We start from the raw sequence: 17753 nt of genomic DNA, 5'->3' as shown, positions 1-17753 counted from the left end.
TCATCCATGAGGCTCTGTAACTTGGCCAGTTTTTATGGACAGAAACGTGTTCGGGCCGAGGAACTGACGGACAGCGGTGAGGAGTTCTGGGTGTATTGTAGTTACGTGCATAACTAACGCTCAACATTTGGCGATTTAAAAAAAAACACTTAATTAGTTTGCAGCTGTGTCTGGGCGCAAGGGGGAAATTCAAGGCCATGCATCCTTCCTGGGATGTTTCCAGGCGTTGCCCGACCAGCCGTTCTCAACACCTGTGGATTGATGGGGGAGGCAGTCGTAAAGGTGCGCTCGCTTCCTGTCCACTGTATTGGAGCCTGCGCAGACCAATTTCTGGTCCAAGGGGGTCTCAGCCATGGTAATGGTGTGCTTCAATGCTGGGGATGTTGGCCTGGTCGAGGACGCTAACGTTCGTGCGTCTGTCCTCTCAGGGGATTTGTGGGATTTTGCGGTGACATCATTGGTGGTATTTCTCCAGCAACTTGAGATGTCTACTGTACATGGTCCATGTCTCTGAGCCATACAGGAGGGCGGGTATTACTACACACTTGATCAGCTCCGCTGGGTGGGCCACATTGTCCGCATACCCGACAGGAGACTCCCAAAGCAAGCGCTCTACTCGGAACTCCTTCGCAGCAAACGTGCCAAAGGTGGGCAGAGGAAACGTTACAAGGACACCCTCAAAGCCTCCCCACCGACACCTGGGAGTCCCTGGCCAAAGACTGCCCTAAGTGGAGGAAGTGCATCCGGGAGGGCACTGAGCACCTCGAGTCTCATCACCGAGAGCATGCAGAAATTAAACGCAGGCAGCAGAAAGAGCATGCGGCAAACCTGTCCCACCCACCCCTTCCCTCAACGACTATCTGTCCCACCTGTGACAGGGACTGTGGTACTCGTATTGGACTGTTCAGCCACCTAAGAACTCATTTTTAGAGAGGAAGCAAGTTTTCCTCGATTCCGAGGACTGCCTATGATGAATAGTGTAGATGCTACAACCGGTCCCATGGTGTGAGGGGGAAAGTTAGCCTGGCCTCTGGCTTCTGACCGCTGTCCTATACAGGGTGAGGAGGACAGGGTGAGACTGGGCTGTGGAGACCCCTATAGTTGAATAGCCCTACTGGCGATTATTGTGCAAGCTCTCACATGATGAATGGCCACTTGAGAGCTCATTGAACTGTGTCCCTGCAAGAGTGCTGAAGAGGGGACAAAAGCTGACTAAAGAGAAGTAGAAGATCTTCAGTGCAGTGCTGAGGGAGCGCTGCATTGTCGAAGGTGTCAACTTTCGGGTGAGATGTTAAACTGAGGCCCCAACTGCCTTCTCAGGTGGACATGAAAGATCCCATGGCACTATTTCGAAGAAGAGCAGGTGAGTTCCTGCAGTGTCCTGGCCAATATTTATCCCTCAACCAACACGCAAAACAGTCGCTTTGGTCATTTATTTCATTGTTTGTGGGACCTTGCTGTGCACAATTTGGCTGTCGCGTTTCCTACAGTGACTACACTGCAAAAAGTACTTCATTGGCTGTGATGCGCTTTGGGATGTCCTGAGGTTGAGAAAGGCGCTATAGAAATGCAAGTCTTTATTTAAAAATTGAACTGAAACCAGTAAAAGTGAACATTTAAAGAACATTTAGAATCCAAGAGGAAAAACAGGAGGTTGGATTTAATTATATCTGCAATTATAATTTTATTCAATACAGCAGTATTATTGCACTTATTTTAGAAACGTAATAAATTATTCTTGTTTACAAAAAATTTTCTTCGGGGTTTCTTGGTTGAAGGCTCCCCATGCCACACACACTCCGTTAATTTGTCTCCTAACTCAACAAACCGCTCGTTGAAGTACCCGTGTGCGAATTGGCAACCAGGAGAAGCAATGATATTTTCACCCCGGCCTACCTATGAATCTCAATAAGAATTTAAAAAAAACAAACAAGGCCACCCAATTAATTCTGCTTTTTGATCAATAAAAGGACCCACCAACGCCTTAAAACAGAAATACCACATCTTGAAGGTACAAAACAGACAGGTGCTGACAGTACTGTGCTTAAGTCTAGTTCAGTGTGCAACTATCTGCAGACATTGTGAAAGCAATGTATCGTGAGTATGCTTGAATCAACTCGAGGCCATTTCCTTCTGCCACTGGGCTATGCGTAAAATGCCCAGAAGAAGACGCAGACAGTCAGCAAGATGATGGCGTTAATGTTGACCACATTTCTCCACAGTGGTACCTCCGAAATGTCCGTCATCTGTCGCTGCAGGGCCTCCTGCTCCTCTTTGCTCAGCTTCACGGCCTTCTCCTCAAACCCGCAGAACATGTTGTAGGCTTTCTTCCAGCACTTTACATCCTGGGGCGAGTCTGTGGCAACAAGGGCGACACAAAGCACAGGATATGAGTTCTACCTCGGGGTTTGAAGGGATGTAGGAACAGGGGTTGGCCATCTGACCGCTCGAGCATGTTCCACCATTCAGTTAGATCAGGGTTGATCTGTACCTCACCCTCATTTACCTGCCTTTGCTCCATATCTCTTGATGCCCTTACCTAACAAAAATCTAGCGATCTCACACTTGGAAGCCTCAATTAACTCTCAGAATCCACAGTCTTTTGGAGGAGAGAGTTCCAGATTTGCACTACTCTTTGTGTGAAAAGATGTTTTCTGATTTCCCTCCTAAAGGGCCTGGCTCTAATTTTAAGATTATATCCCCTCGTTCTTGATTCCCTTTTTGGTGCTGTCATAATGTCCTGAATGTAAATTCATTGAAGTATATACCAGTATCAACTAGAACATAAGAAATAGGAGCAGGATTAGGCTACCTGGCCCCTCGAGTCTGCTCCGCCATTCAATAAGATCATGGCTGATCTGATCATGGACTCAGCTCCACTTCCCTGCCCGCTCCTCATAACCCTTCACTCCCTTATCACTCAAAAATCTGTCCATCTCCGCCTTAAATATATTCAATGACACAGCCTCCACAGATCTCTGGGGCAGAAAATTCCACAGATTTACAACCCTCTGGGAGAAGAAATTTCTCATCTCAGTTCTAAATGGGCAACCCCTTATTGTTAAACTATGCCCCCTAGTTCTAGAGGCTGATCATCAAAAACTATGCGAGTAGTTAGTGTAGATGGACTGTCCGAATGGATTTTTTAATGAATTACTTTTGTGTTTGTCGAGGTGCAGGAGTTCCGTGCTGGGCACCCTTTGGTCCCTCAGTAAGGAGTGAAATCCAAGTAATGAGTATTAGGAGACTATTTGACAATGGAAGGCATAACAATCTAACATCATCCCTCTCTTCACCTGACTTCCATCGGGGGTGTCAGTGGATTGGGAACGGGAAGCCCAAGTTGTTTTTCTGCCCCGCCCCCGTCCAGTATTGCTGTTACTGTTGAGGGCACAGATCAGGATTGTAACCTCGGATCTCCCTGGCATACATGGCGTGGTGGCTTTAGGAAGAATGTTAAGGCCTTGGCGAGTTGCTGCAATGCATCTTGTAGGTGGTACACATTGCAGCCACGGTGCGCCGGTGGTGGAGGGAGTGAATGTTGAAGGTGGTGGATGGGGTGCCAATCAAGCGGGCTTCTTTGTCCTGGATGGTGATGAGCTTCTTGAGTGTTGTTGGAGCTGCACTCATCCAGGCAAGTGGAGAGTATTCCATCACACTCCTGACTTGTGCCTTGTAGACGGTGGAAAGGCTTTGGGGAGTCAGGAGGTGAGACACTCACCGCAGAATACTCAGCCTCTGACCTGCTCTTGTTGCCACAGTATTTATGTGGCTGGTCCAGTTAAGTTTTTGGTCAATAGTGATCCCCAGGATGTTGATGGTGGATATTAATTATGTTGAATATTAAGGAGAGGTGGTTAGACTCTCTTGTTGGAGATGGTCATTGCCTGGCACTTGTGTGGTGTGAATGTTACTTGCCACTTATCAGCCCGAGCCTCACTGTTGTCCAAGACTTGCTGCATGTGGGCATGGACTGCTTCATTATCTGAGGAGCTACGAATGGCACTGAACACTGTGCAATCATCAGAAAACAGCCCCACTTCTGACATTATGATGGAGGGAAGGTCATTGATGAAGCAGCTGAAGATGGTTGGGCCTAGGACACTACCCTGAGGAACTCCTGCAGCAATGTCCTGGGGCTGGGATGATTGACCTCCAACCACCACAACCATCTTTCTTTGTGCTAGGTATGACACCAGCCAGTGGAGAGTTTTCCCCCTGATTCCCATTGACATCAGTTTTACTGGGGCTCCTTGATGCCACACTCAGTCAAATGCTGCCTTGATGTCAAGGGCAGTCATTCTCACCTCACCTCTGGAATTCAGCTCTTTTGTCCATATTTGGACCAAGGCTGTAATGAGGTCGTGAGCCAAGTGGTCCTGGTGGAACCCAAACTGGGCATCAGTGAGCAGGTTATTGGTGAGTAAGTGCCGCTCGATAGCACTGTCAACGACACCTTCCATCACTTTGCTGATGATTGAGAGTAGACTGATGGGGCGGTAATTGGCCGGATTGGATTTGTCCTGCTTTTTGTGTACAGGACATACCTGGGCAGTTTTCCACATTGTTGGGTAGATGCCAGTGTTGTAGTTGTACTGGAACAGCTTGGCTAGAGGCGTAACTAGTTCTGGAGCACACGTCTTCAGCACAACAGCCAGGATATTGTCAGGGCCCATAGTCTTTGCTGTATCCAGTGCACTCAGCTGTTTCTTGATATCACGTGGAGTGAATCAAATTGGCTGAAGACTGGCTTCTGTGATGGTGGGGACCTCAGGAGGAGGCCGAGATACATCATTCACTCAGCAATTCTGGCCGAAGATTGTTCTAAATGCTTCAGCCTTGTCTTCTGCACTCAGGTGCTGGGCTCCGTCATCATTGAGGATGGGGATATTCATGGAGCCTCCTCCTTCTGTTAATTGTTTAATGGTTCACCAGCTTTGGTGACTGGATGTGGCAGGACTGCAGAGCTTTGATCTGATCCGTTGATTATGGGATCGCTTAGCTCTATCTATAGCATCCTGCTCCTGCTGCTTAGCATGCATGTAGTTCTGTGTTGCAGCTTCCCCAGGTTGGCACCTCATTTTTCGGTATGCCTGGTGCTGCTCCTGGCATGCTCCTCTACACTCCTCATCGAACCAGGATTGGTTCCTTACCTTGATGGTAATGGTAGAGTGAGGGACATCAGGCCATGAGGATACAGATTGTGGTGGAACACACTTTTGCTGATGGCCCACAGTGCCTCATGGGTGCCCAGTTTTGAGTTGCTATATCTGTTCTGAATTTATCCCATTTAACTCGGTGGTAGTGCCACATAGCACGATGGAAGGTGTCTTCAGTGTGAAGACGGGACTTAGTCTCCACAAGCACTGTGCTACCAATGCTGTCATGGACAGATGCATCTGTGATAAGAGGATTGGTGAGGACGAGATCAAGTAGGTTTTTGCCTTGTGTTGGTTCTCACCACCTGCCACAGGCCCAGTCTGGCAGCTATGTCCTCAGAACTCAGCCCGTAGTGGTGCAATCGAGCCACTCTTGGTGATGGACATTGAAATCCCCAACCAGAGTACATTCTGTGCCTTTGCTACTCAGTGCTTCTTCCAAATGGTGTTCAACATGGAGGAGTACTGATTCATCAGCTGAGGGAGGGCGATTAGTTGTTAATCATTAGAGGTTTCCTTGCCCATGTTTGACCTGAAGCCGTGAGACTTCATGGGTCAGGAGTCAATGTTGAGGACTCCCAGAGCCACTCCTGACTGTATACCACTGTGCTGCCACCTCAGGTGGGTCTATCCTGCCGGTGTATGTATTTATGTATGTGCGTATGTGCGTGTGCGAGCGTGCGTGTATGTGTGTACGTGCATATGTGTGTGTATGTATATCTGCGTGTATGTATGTATGTGTGTGTATTTATGTGTGTGTGTCTCTGTATGCGTGTCTATAGAAACATAGAAAATAGGTGCAGGAGTCGGCCATTCGGCCCTTCGAGCCTGCACCACCATTCAATAAGATCATGGCTGATCATTCCCTCAGTACCCCTTTCCTGCTTTCTCTCCATACCCCTTGATCCCTTGAGCCGCAAGGGCCATATCTAACTCCCTCTTGAATATATCCCTCTGGCATCAACAACTCTCTGCGGCAGAGAATTCCACAAATTCCACAGGTTAACTCTCTGAGTGAAGAAGTTTCTCCTCATCTCAGTCCTAAATGGCTACCCCTTATCCTAAGACTGTGTCCCCTAGTTCTGGACTTCCCCATCATCGGGAACATTCTTCCCGCATCTAATCTGTCCAGTCCCATCAGAATCTTGTAAGTTTCTATGAGATCCCCTCTCATCCTTCTAAACTCCAGTGTATAAAGGCCCAGTTGATCCTGTCTCTCCTCATATGTCAATACAGCCATCCTGGGAATCAGTCTGGTGAACCTTCGCTGCACTCCCTCAATAGCAAGAACGTCCTTCCTCAGATTAGGAGACCAAAACTGAACACAATATTCCAGGTGAGGCATCAAGGCCCTGTACAACTACAGTAAGACCTCCCTGCTCCTATACTCAAATCCCCGAGCTATGAAGGCCAACATACCATTTGCCTTCTTCACCGCCTGCTGTACCTGCATGCCAACTTTCAATGACTGATGAACCATGATACCCAGGTCTCGTTGCACCTCCCCCTTTCCTAATCTGCCGCCATTCAGATAATATTCTGCCTTCGTGTTTTTGCCCCCAAAGTGGATAACCTCACATTTATCCACATTATACTGCATCTGCCATGCATTTTCCCACTCACCTAACCTGTCCAAGTCACCCTGCAGCCTTTTAGCATCCTCCTCACAGCTCACACCGCCAGCTTAGTGTCATCTGCAAACTTGGAGATATTACACTGAATTCCTTCATCTAAATCATTAATTATATTGTAAATAGCTGGGGTCCCAGCACTGAGCCCTGCGGCACTCCACTAGTCACTGCCTGCCATTCTGAAAAGGACCCGTTTATCCCGACTCTCTGCTTCCTGTCTGCCAACCAGTTCTCTACATTACCCCCAATACCATGAGCTTTGATTTTGCACACTAATCTCTTGTGTGGGACCTTGTCAAAAATCTTTTGAAAGTCCAAATACACCACATCCACTGGTTCTCCCTTGTCCACTCTGCTAGTTACATTCTTAAAAAATTCCAGAAGATTTGTCAAGCATGATTTCCCTTTCATAAATCCATGCTGACTTAGACCGATCCTGTCACTGCTTTCCAAATGCGCTGCTATTTCATCTTTAATAATTGATTCCAACATTTCCCCCACTACTGATGTCAGGCTAACCGGTCTATAATTAACCATTTTCTCTCTCCCTCCTTTTTTAAACAGTGGTGTTACATTAGCTACCCTCCAGTCCATAGGAACTGATCCACAGTCAACAGACTGTTGGAAAATGATCACCAATGCATCCACTATTTCTTTGGCCACTTCTTAAGTACTCTGGGATGCAGACTATCAGGCCTCAGGGATTTATCGGCCTTCAATCCCATCAATTTCCCTAACACAATTTCCCTTTTTAAGGATATCCTTCAGTTCCTCCTTCTCATTAGACTCTCGGTCCCGTAGTATTTCCAGAAGGTTATTTGTGTCTTCCTTCGTGAAAACAGAACCAAAGTATTTGTTTAACTGGTCCGCCATTTCTTTGTTCCCCATTATAAATTCACCTGAATCTGACTGCAAGGGACCGACATTTGTTTTCACTAATCTTTATCTCTTCACATATGTATCGAAACTTTTGCAGTCAGCTTTTATGTTCCCAGCAAGCTTCCTCTCATACTCTATTATCCCCCTCCCAATTAAACCCCTTGTCCACCTCTGCTGTATTACAAAATTCTCCCAGTTCTCACGTTTGCTGCTTTTTCTGGCCAATTTATATGCCTCTTCCTTGGATTTAACACTATCCTTAATTTCCCTTGTTAGCCACGGTTAAGCCACCTTCCCCGTTTTATTTTTACTCCAGACAGGGATGTACAATTGTTGAAGTTCATCCATGTGATCTTTAAATGTTTGCAATTGCCTATCCACCGTCAACCCTTTAAGTATCACTCGCCAGTCTATTCTAGCCAAGTCACATCTCATGCCATCGAAGTTACCTTTCCTTAAGTTCAGGACCCTAATCTCTGAATTAACTGTATCACTCTCCATCTTAATAAAGAATTCTACCATGTTATGGTCACTCTTCCCCAAGGGGCCTCGCACAACAAGATTGTTAATTAGTCCTTTCTCATTACACATCACCCAGTCTAGGATGGCCAGCTCCCTAGTTGGTTCCTCGACATGTTGGTCTAGAAAACCATCCCTAATACACCCCAGGAAATCTTCCTCCACCGCATTGCTACCAGTTTGGTTAGCCCAGTGAATATGTAGATTAATTGCTGTACCTTTATTGCACGCATCCCTAATTACTTGTTTGATGCTGTCCCCATCCTCATTACTACTGTTTGGTGGTCTGTACACAACTCCCACTAGCGTTTTCTGCCCTTTGGTATTCCGTAGCTCCACCCACACCGATTCTACATCGTCCAAGCTAATGTCCTTTCTTACTATTGCATTAATTTCCTCTTTAACCAGCAACGTCACCCCACTTCCTTTTCCTCTCTGTCTATCCTTCCTAAATGTTGAATACCCCTGGATGTTGAGTTCCCAGCCTTGGTCACCCTGGAACCATGTCTCCGTGATGCCAATTACATCATATCCGTTAACTGCTATATGCGCAGTTAATTAGTCCACCTTATTCCTTGCATTGAAGCACAGAGCCTTCAGGCTTGTCTTTTTAACACATTTGGATTTTTGCCCCTTTAGGGTTTTGTTGTAATGTGGCGCTTTTTGCTTTTTGCCTTGGGTTTCTCTGCCCTCCACTTTTACTTTTCTATGTGCCTCTGTGTCCGTCTGTGTGTGTATTGTCTTTGTGTATGTGTGTATGTGTATGTGTGTGTGAGTATGTTTGTGTGTGTCTGTGTGTGGATGTGTGTGTGCATGTGTGTGGGGGTCTGTGTGTATTTGTCTGTGTGAATGTGAGTGAGTCTGTGTGTGGATATGCGTGTGCGTGTGTCTGTATGTGATGTGTGTGCATGTGCGTGTGTATGTGTATATATGTGTGTATCTGTGTGTGTGCATCTGTGTGTACGTCTGTGTGTGCATCTGTGTGGGGGTCTGTATGTATGTATGTCTGTGTGAGTGCGAGTGTATCTGTGTGTGGATATGCGTGTGTGTGTCTGTGTGCATGTGTGTCTGTGTGTGCGTTTGTGACTGTGTGTGTGTATTTGGGTGTGTGCGTGCATATGTGCCTGTATATGTGTATATATGTGTGTGTCTGTGTATGTGTGTCTGTATGTGTGTGTGTGCGCGTGTGTGTGTGGGCGGGGGGGGGGGTCTGTGTGTGTCTCTGTGTGAGTGTGTGTGAGTGTGTGTGTGTGTGTGTGTGTGTGTGTGTGTGCGTATGTGTGTGTGAGTGTGTGAGTGTGTGTGTGAGTGTACGTGTGTGTGTGTGAGTGTGTGTGTAAGTGTGTGTGTGTGTGTGTGTGTGTGTGTGTGTGTGTGTGAGGGTGTGTGTGTGTGTGTGAGTGTACGTGTGTGTGTGTGAGTGTGTGTGTGTGTGTGTGTGAGTGTACGTGTGTGTGTGTGTGTGTGTGTGTGTGTGTGTGTGTGAGTGTACGTGTGAGTGTGTGTGAGTGTGTGTGTGTGTGTGTACGTGTGTGTGTGTGTGTGAGTGTGTGTGTGAGTGTATGTTTGTGTGTGTGAGTGTGAGTGTGAGTGTGTGTGTGAGTATATGTGTGTGAGTGTGTGTGTGTGTGAGTGTGAGCGTGTGTGTGAGTGTGTGTGAGTGTATGTGTGTGTGTGTGTGTGTGTGTGTATGTGTGTGTGTGAGTGTATGTTTGTGTGGGTGAGTGTGTGTGTGACAGTGTGTGAAACAGAAAGAAAAACCAAGGATTTATTGAATGGGCGATGAGCAGAGTGATAGATCCAGGAAGATAGACACAATTTGTTTCTTTTGTTTTCTGTGAGAACATCTTGTAATATCACCTTCATCAATGCCCATTTTGCTGTCATTATCTTCATTCTTCCAGTCATCAAAATCCAAATCTACACGTTCTTCTGTACTGTTACGCAAAGTCCAACATAAGCGGTACAGCTAGAATGACAATATATTTTATCATCATTAATATGTCACTGAAACAAAAGACCTTTGTCATACTTTAGAGTGAGATTGATACATTAAACTGTGTGCACCACATTTCAAACAATGCAACATCAATATCGACCATCCCAAACATCCCAAACACACTGACCATCCCAAACATCCCAAACACACTGACCATCCCAAACATCCCAAACACGCTGACCATCCCAAACACATCGACCATCCCAAACATCCCAAACACACTGACCATCCCAAACATCCCAAACACACTGACCATCCCAAACACACTGACCATCCCAAACATCCCAAACACACCGACCATCCCAAACATCCCAAACAGTCTGACCATCCCAAACATCCCAAACACACTGACCATCCCAAACTTCCCAAACATCCCAAACACACTGACCATCCCAAACATCCCAAACACATTGACCATCCCAAACATCCCAAACACACTGACCATCCCAAACACACTGACCATCCCAAACATCCCAAACACACTGACCATCCCAAAATCCCAAACACACTGACCATCCCAAACTTCCCAAACATCCCAAACACACTGACCATCCCAAACACACTGACCATCCCAAACATCCCAAACACATTGACCATCCCAAACATCCCAAACACACTGACCATCCCAAACATCCCAAACACACTGACCATCCCAAACACACTGACCATCCCAAACACACTGACCATCCCAAACATCCCAAACACACTGACCATCCCAAACACACTGACCATCCCAAACATCCCAAACACATTGACCATCCCAAACATCCCAAACATCCCAAACACACTGACCATTCCAAACATCCCAAACACTCTGACCATCCCAAACATCCCAAACACACTGACCATCCCAAACATCCCAAACACATTAACCATCCCAAACATCCTAAACACACTGACTATCCCAAACACACTGACCATCCCAAACATCCCAAACACATTGACCATCCCAAACATCGCAAACATCCCAAACACACTGACCATCCCAAACATCCCAAACACACTGACCATCCCAAACATCCCAAACACATTGAACATCCCAAACATCCCAAACACACTGACCATCCCAAACACACTGACCATCCCAAACATCCCAAACACACTGACCATCCCAAACACACTGACCATCCCAAACATCCCAAAAACACTGACCATCCCAAACATCCCAAACACAATGACCATCCCAAACACACTGACCATCCCAAACATCCCAAACACACTGACCATCCCAAACACACTGACCATCCCAAACATCCCAAACACACTGACCATCCCAAACATCCCAAACACGCTGACCATCCCAAACACACGGACCATCCTAATGATCCTATCCTCCCCCGTCACAATTGTCGCATGAATCGCTCTGACCACATTAACAGTGCCACACAAGTGAGGCTGCCATGCACAGAGAAAGCTCTACGCGATAATGAACAGCACACTCACGTGTATATCGTCGATGGGCTTTGTCAGGAAGGACACGATGAGCACCATCAAGGAGGTGGCGACGAAGAGGATGATTGCGAAGTACAGGTAGTGGATACCACAAATGATCAAGGGACAGTTGCTCGGTTTCACACAGTTGCCGGTTCCAAACACAAATTCGGCGATCATTCGGGACAAGCCGGCAGCAAGACCAAAAAGCAAGCCCCAAAACGCACCCTGAAACAAAGAGATCACTTTCACATATTGTTATGTATATAACTATGTAATACTTGCCACCAGAGGGCGCGACTGTTGGAGTCCTAATGGTCACCTGCACACACGTACAGGGCCAGTATAAAAGGTTGGCTACCATGTTGTTTAGGCACTCTGGAGTTGTAATAAAGAAGACTAAGGTCACACTAAGTTTAGCTCACAGTACTCAGCCTCGTGGAGTTCTATACACAACACATATCTTGGAGTGCCTACCAGGCGAGAGCGAGTTGGCCCGCTGTTTTGCACCTTCTGCATGTTCCAATGGAAAAGCAAATGGTGCTGAGTGTAAAAAGGGCTGGCAATTCACTATCGTCCAATCTGCTCCTCCACACAAGACAGATCTACCCCCGGTGAATGACTGTACAGTGCACACAGCATGGTGCTTTTACAGAGCTAACATTCAACAGCCAGCTGGAGATTCAATTCTGATAACTTTTGACAGAAACTTTGATTTTTCATTGTTGCCAACTGAATGAAGAGTCCAGGCCAATAAGCTCTGATGGTGAAGAGTGGACACCTTTTGCAGATCCTCGCACACAGCGAACAAGTGTCTGAACTCCTCTTCTGAAGGGACTGACACACGCTGATGTCCAGTCCCAAGGGCCCCAGTATCTCTCTACATGGCCATTCTTCACGTGTCAGCCGAGACAGCGAGTATTGGTGGGCTATCCAACTGTGACACCAATCCTGTCCTTACCCCACTTCCAGGAGGGGTCACTGGGCGGGGAGCACAAACCGTGGTCATTAGTTCTCGGGGTGAGGACATCGCTGGCAATCGATTGCCCCGAGAAGGTGGTGGTGGGCCTTCTTCTTGAACCGCTGCATTTTTGATACAACCGAGTGGTTTGCTCGGCCACTTCAGAGGGCAGCTAGGGTTCACCCACGTTGGTGTGGGACTGGAGTCACGTGTAGGCCAGGACGGCAGGTTTTTTTCCCTCTCGGAAATCAGTGAACCAGTTGGTTTGTGCAACAGCTTCATGGTCACTTTTACTGATACCAGCTTTTTATTTTCACATTTTTTGAACTGAATTCAAATTCTCAAACTGCCCCTGGTGGGAGTTGAACTCTTGTTCTCTGGATTACTAGCCCAAGAACATAATACTACCCTACCGTACTCTGCCGCTTCCTCAACTGATGGGTGCAGAGGTCAATTGCAACTGTTGCCCAGCTGAGATTAACTAATTCAACACTGGTTACTGACCAAGCTTGGGGCCTTCCTGGTCTGCACAACTGGGAAGCCTAACAGAACTTCTAGCATTGATAAATTAACAAGTTCTAGAGTATGACGGGTGTCTTCCACTGTCCTTACAAGGCCATCTTCACAAGCCACCATTGATTAAGAACCTATTGTCAAACTGGCAAGCCAATGGGTCACACCAAGCATGAGGCATTTTGGTCATCAAGGCGATAGAGAGCGAAGACCTGAGTCAATGGTCGGCAATCTGTGATATATCCTTACAACATCACCAAGAAACACTCTAAACAAGATTACGGACTTAGTGTCGGGTTGGGTCATGGTGGGCAGGCCGGACTGCTTGCTTTCTGCCCAAACTCCGAAATGGAAGAGAGCTGTCCTGACGGACGAGACTCCCCTGGGCGTAATTTTAACCTAAGCCGCCCGGCGGGAAAGGGGCGGATTGGGGTCAGCCACCTGCTTTACAACCTGCCAGACTTCACTCTCCGCCACTGTTAATGGCAGAGACCCATCGGGCGGCGTGTGAAAGGGACGTCCGACCTGAATCCCTCGGTGTCCCAACCAGCGGCCTGAGTGCGGCCCATCTTGCCGGACCGAGGTCCGAGCTTCGGTTTGGGTGATGGTTGGCGCCTGAATCCATGGGGTAGATTTTCATCCTGCCACCCCGGCAGGAAACTGGTGCCCCGATCGACCGCCCGTTACCGGAACAGCCTGATCTTCATCGCCATTAGAAGTTAAGAAACAGGAGCAGAAGTCGGCCATTCGGCCCCTCGAGCCTGCTCTGCCATTTAATAAGATCATGGCTGATCTGATCATGGACTCAGCTCCACTTCCCTGCCCACTCCCCATAACCCTTGACTCTCTTATCGCTCAAATTCATTGATTTTGGAGGAAATGAAAATCGGGCAGTTTCTATAAATGGAGGAAGGGGGGGGGATCCATAACACTAGCTTTACACCTGGGCGGATAGTAGAAAATCTACACCCTTGTACCATATTTCCCGGAAATGGACATGGCCTCATACAGAGAGTAACTGATGGCCTATTGGAACGTGTCCCATGAGAGTCCACCCGCGGCCACCGCTCCTTAGTCCTGGGAAGAATATCTCTGTCCGTCACACGGAACGAATCTGGTTTTAAGCTCTGTTGGCGCTGTTCTGGTCTCTTGATGTAGAGCTGCTGTGAAACCCCCAGGGACATGGAACAATTTGTGTTTTTAGCTGGGTTCAGTTGGACTCAGAACCCCTGCACAATTCCAGGGCCTCTGTCCTGAGTTGGACCTAGTGTGGAGTACCCAGGGTTAAAATGGAAGCCACTGCCCCTCCACTAGATACGAATGGAAGGCCGAGACAGAGACAATGGCCCTATATTAATGTCGGGGGCAACATTCTGCGTAACGTCTGGGATCACACCCCGAGGAGTCTCGGGGCCCCAATATCTTTAAAATAGTCAGAGATTCTACAACTAGCGGGGATAGAATGAGAAGTCAGTTTCTGCAAATCCCCTGGGAGGACAGACGCACCAACATCAGCGTCCTCGACCAGGCCAACATCCCCAGCATTGAAGCACTGACCACACTTGATCAGCTCCGCTGGACAGACTACACTGTTCACATGCCAGACACGAGACTCCCAAAGCAAGCGCTCTACTCGGAACTCCTTCACGGCAAACAAGCCAAAGGTGGGCAGAGGAAACATTACATAGACATCCTCAAAGCCTCCCTGATAAAGTGCAACATCTCCACCGACACCTGGGAGTCCCTGGCCAAAGACCGCCCTAAGTGGATGAAGTGCATCCGGGAGAGCGCTGAGCACCTCGAGTCTTATCGCTGAGTGCATGCAGAAATCAAGCGCAGGCAGCGGAAAGAGCGTGCCAGTCACCTTTTCTCTCAACCACTGTCTGTCCCACCTGTGACAGAAACTGTAATTCCCATATTGGACTGTTCAGTCACCGAAGAACTCATTTTTAGAGTGGAAGCAAGTCTTCCTCGATTCCAAGGGGCAGCCTATGATGATGATAACTTTATACAGATGATGGGGGAATACATTCAACGGCTGCCAAGGGAACTTAACTGAGTCAGCAACAGAGAGAGTTGGATGAGAGATCTGGAGAAAAATATACTTGAGTGATTTTGTGCGATATGATATCTCCCAGAAACTGGGACCGGACAGATGGACAGCAGTGGTCTTTTTTGAGCCATGTCCATTCCTACGTTTCTTTGGGGTAGATTGTCCAAGTGCACCTGAGTATAAACTGGTGTTCCAGATTGTCCATCCATTACACCTCAATGGAAATGAAAATTGGACGATTTCTCGACAACAACTTACATTTATATAGCTCCTTTAATGTAGTGAAATGTTCCAAAAAGTGTTATCAAACAAACATGAGAACATAAGAATTAGGAGCAGGAATATACCATATGGCCTTTTGAGCCTGCTCCGCCAGTCAATAAGATCATGGCTGATCTTCAACCCCAACTCTACCTTCCCACCCAATCCCCATATCCCCAAAATTTGATACCGAGTCACATAAGGATATATTAGGACAAGTTACCAAAATCTTGGTCACAGAGGTGGGGTTTAAGGAGCATCTTAAAGGAGGAAAGAGAGATAGAGAGGCAGAGAGGTTTAGGGAGGGAATTGCAGAGCTTGGGGCCCAGGCAGCTGAAGGCACGGCCACCAATGGTAGAGTGATGAAAATCAAGAATGCACAAGAGGCCTGAATTGGAGGAACGCAGGGATCTAGGGGGGGTTTTAGGGCAGAAGGAGATTACAGAGATAGGGAGGGTGCGAGGCTTTGAAAACAAGGATGAGAATTTATAATCAAGGCTTTGCTGGACCGGGAGCCAATGTAGATCAGCAAGCACCAGGTCAGAGTGCACAAGGTCAGCGAGCACCAGGTCAGAGTGCACAAGGTCAGAGAGCACAGGGACAGAGTGCATAGGGTCAGAGAGCACAAGGTCAGCGAGCACCAGGTTAGGGAGTACCAGGTCAGAGAGCACAGGGTCAGAGTGCACAGGGTCAGAGAGCACAAGGTCAGCGAGCACCAGGTCAGGAAGCACAGGGTCAGAGTGCACAGGGTCAGAGAGCACAAGGTCAGCGAGCACAAGGTCAGTGAGCACAAAGTCAGCGAGCACCAGGTCAGGAAGCACAGGGTCAGAGTGCACAGGGTCAGAGAGCACAAGGTCAGCGAGCACAAGGTCAGTGAGCACCAGGTCAGCGAGCACCAGGTCAGCAAGCACAAGGTCAGAGTGCACAAGGTCAGAGTGCACAAGGTAGAGTGCACAAGGTAGAGTGCACAAGGTCAGTGAGTACAAGGTCAGAGTGCACAAGGTCAGAGTGCACAAGGTCAGTGAGCACAAGGTCAGAGTGCACAAGGTCAGGGAACACAAGGTCAGGGAACACAAGGCTGAACCCCTGAACCAACACGTTGAAAACCTAGTCCTGAGCTTGAGTTCATAAAAGAGCTGATTTGCTGATGGAAACTGTCATTTGCACACGGAAAGGGTGTTGGTGGAAAAGCCTGAACTGGAACAGGCCCATCTCCCAAAGCTCCTGAAATCAAGGGGACCTGAATGGGTGAAGGAGGAGAAAGAGGAAAAAGAAGAAACACATAAAATATAAAAACAACCAGACTTACCTGTTCATTGACACGCTTGACAAAGATGGCCAGCAAGAAGACCGAGGCTATAGGTGGACCCAGATAGCTGGTGATGGACTGGATGTAGTCAAACAGCTGTCCATTCTGTGCCTGCTGGACGATTGGAATCCAGGCAATACTGATCCCAATCAGGACCACGGTGAAGATTCTAGGAACACAGCATCCACCAATGATGAAGAAAGAAAACAATTCCACACTCTTCCATTCCCATTTCTCAATCTGAAAATGACACCCATCCAGCCCAGCCCACCCCATCCCATCAACCCCACCCCACCCCAACACCCACCCCACCCCACCCCCATTCCCCCCACCCACCCCATCACCTCCACCTCAACACCCACCCCATCACCCCACCTCAACACCCCCACCCCACCTCAACACCCCCACTCCACCCCCCACCCCCCCTCATCACCCCCACCCCACCCCAACACCTGCCCCACCCAACCCCATCACCCCCACCCATAAACCCCACTCCAACACCCACCCCACCCCCACACCATCACCCCCACTCCACCACCCTCCCCACCCCACCCCATCAACCCCACCCACCCCATCACCCCCACCTCAACACCCACCCCACCCCATCACCCCCACCCCACCCCCCACCCCACCACCCTCCCCACCCCACCCCATCACCCCCACCCACCCCATCACCCCCACCTCAACACCCACCCCACCCCATCACCCCCACCCCACCTCATCACCCCCACCCCACCCCAACCCACCCCCTACCCCATCACCCCCATCTCAACGCCCACCCCAACACCCCCAACCCAACACCCACCCCAACTCCCCCACCCCAACACCCACCCCACCCCATCACCCCACCCCACCCCAACACCCCCACCCCACTACCCACCCCACCTCATCACCCCCACCCCACCCCAACACCTGCCCAACCCACCCCCCACCCCATCACCCCCATCTCAACGCCCACCCCATCACCCCCAACCCAACACCCACCCCAACACCCACCCCACCCCATCACCCCCACCCCACCCCCCCAATCCATCATCC

General features: G+C 48.6%; 1 protein-coding gene across 1 annotated transcript in view; it reads right to left on the bottom strand.

Moving 5' to 3' along the window:
* Positions 1-1659: 1659 nt before the first annotated feature.
* The window catches only part of slc5a1 (solute carrier family 5 member 1), a 97206-nt gene continuing 81112 nt past the window's right edge, over positions 1660-17753 (bottom strand). Inside the window, exons 12-15 of the mRNA XM_070887552.1 lie at positions 16716-16884; positions 11631-11846; positions 10049-10157; positions 1660-2356 (exon numbers count right to left, since the gene is read on the bottom strand). Of these exons, the coding sequence (XP_070743653.1) occupies positions 2145-2356; positions 10049-10157; positions 11631-11846; positions 16716-16884 (706 nt within the window). The 3' untranslated portion in view covers positions 1660-2144. The remainder of the gene's footprint in view (positions 2357-10048; positions 10158-11630; positions 11847-16715; positions 16885-17753) is intronic.

The sequence above is a fragment of the Pristiophorus japonicus genome, chromosome 8, assembly GCF_044704955.1.
Source record: "Pristiophorus japonicus isolate sPriJap1 chromosome 8, sPriJap1.hap1, whole genome shotgun sequence".
NCBI classification, from domain to species: Eukaryota; Metazoa; Chordata; class Chondrichthyes; family Pristiophoridae; genus Pristiophorus; species Pristiophorus japonicus.
The sequence above is the reverse complement of the archived record's forward strand: the minus strand, read 5'-3'. Positions and strand labels throughout refer to the sequence as shown.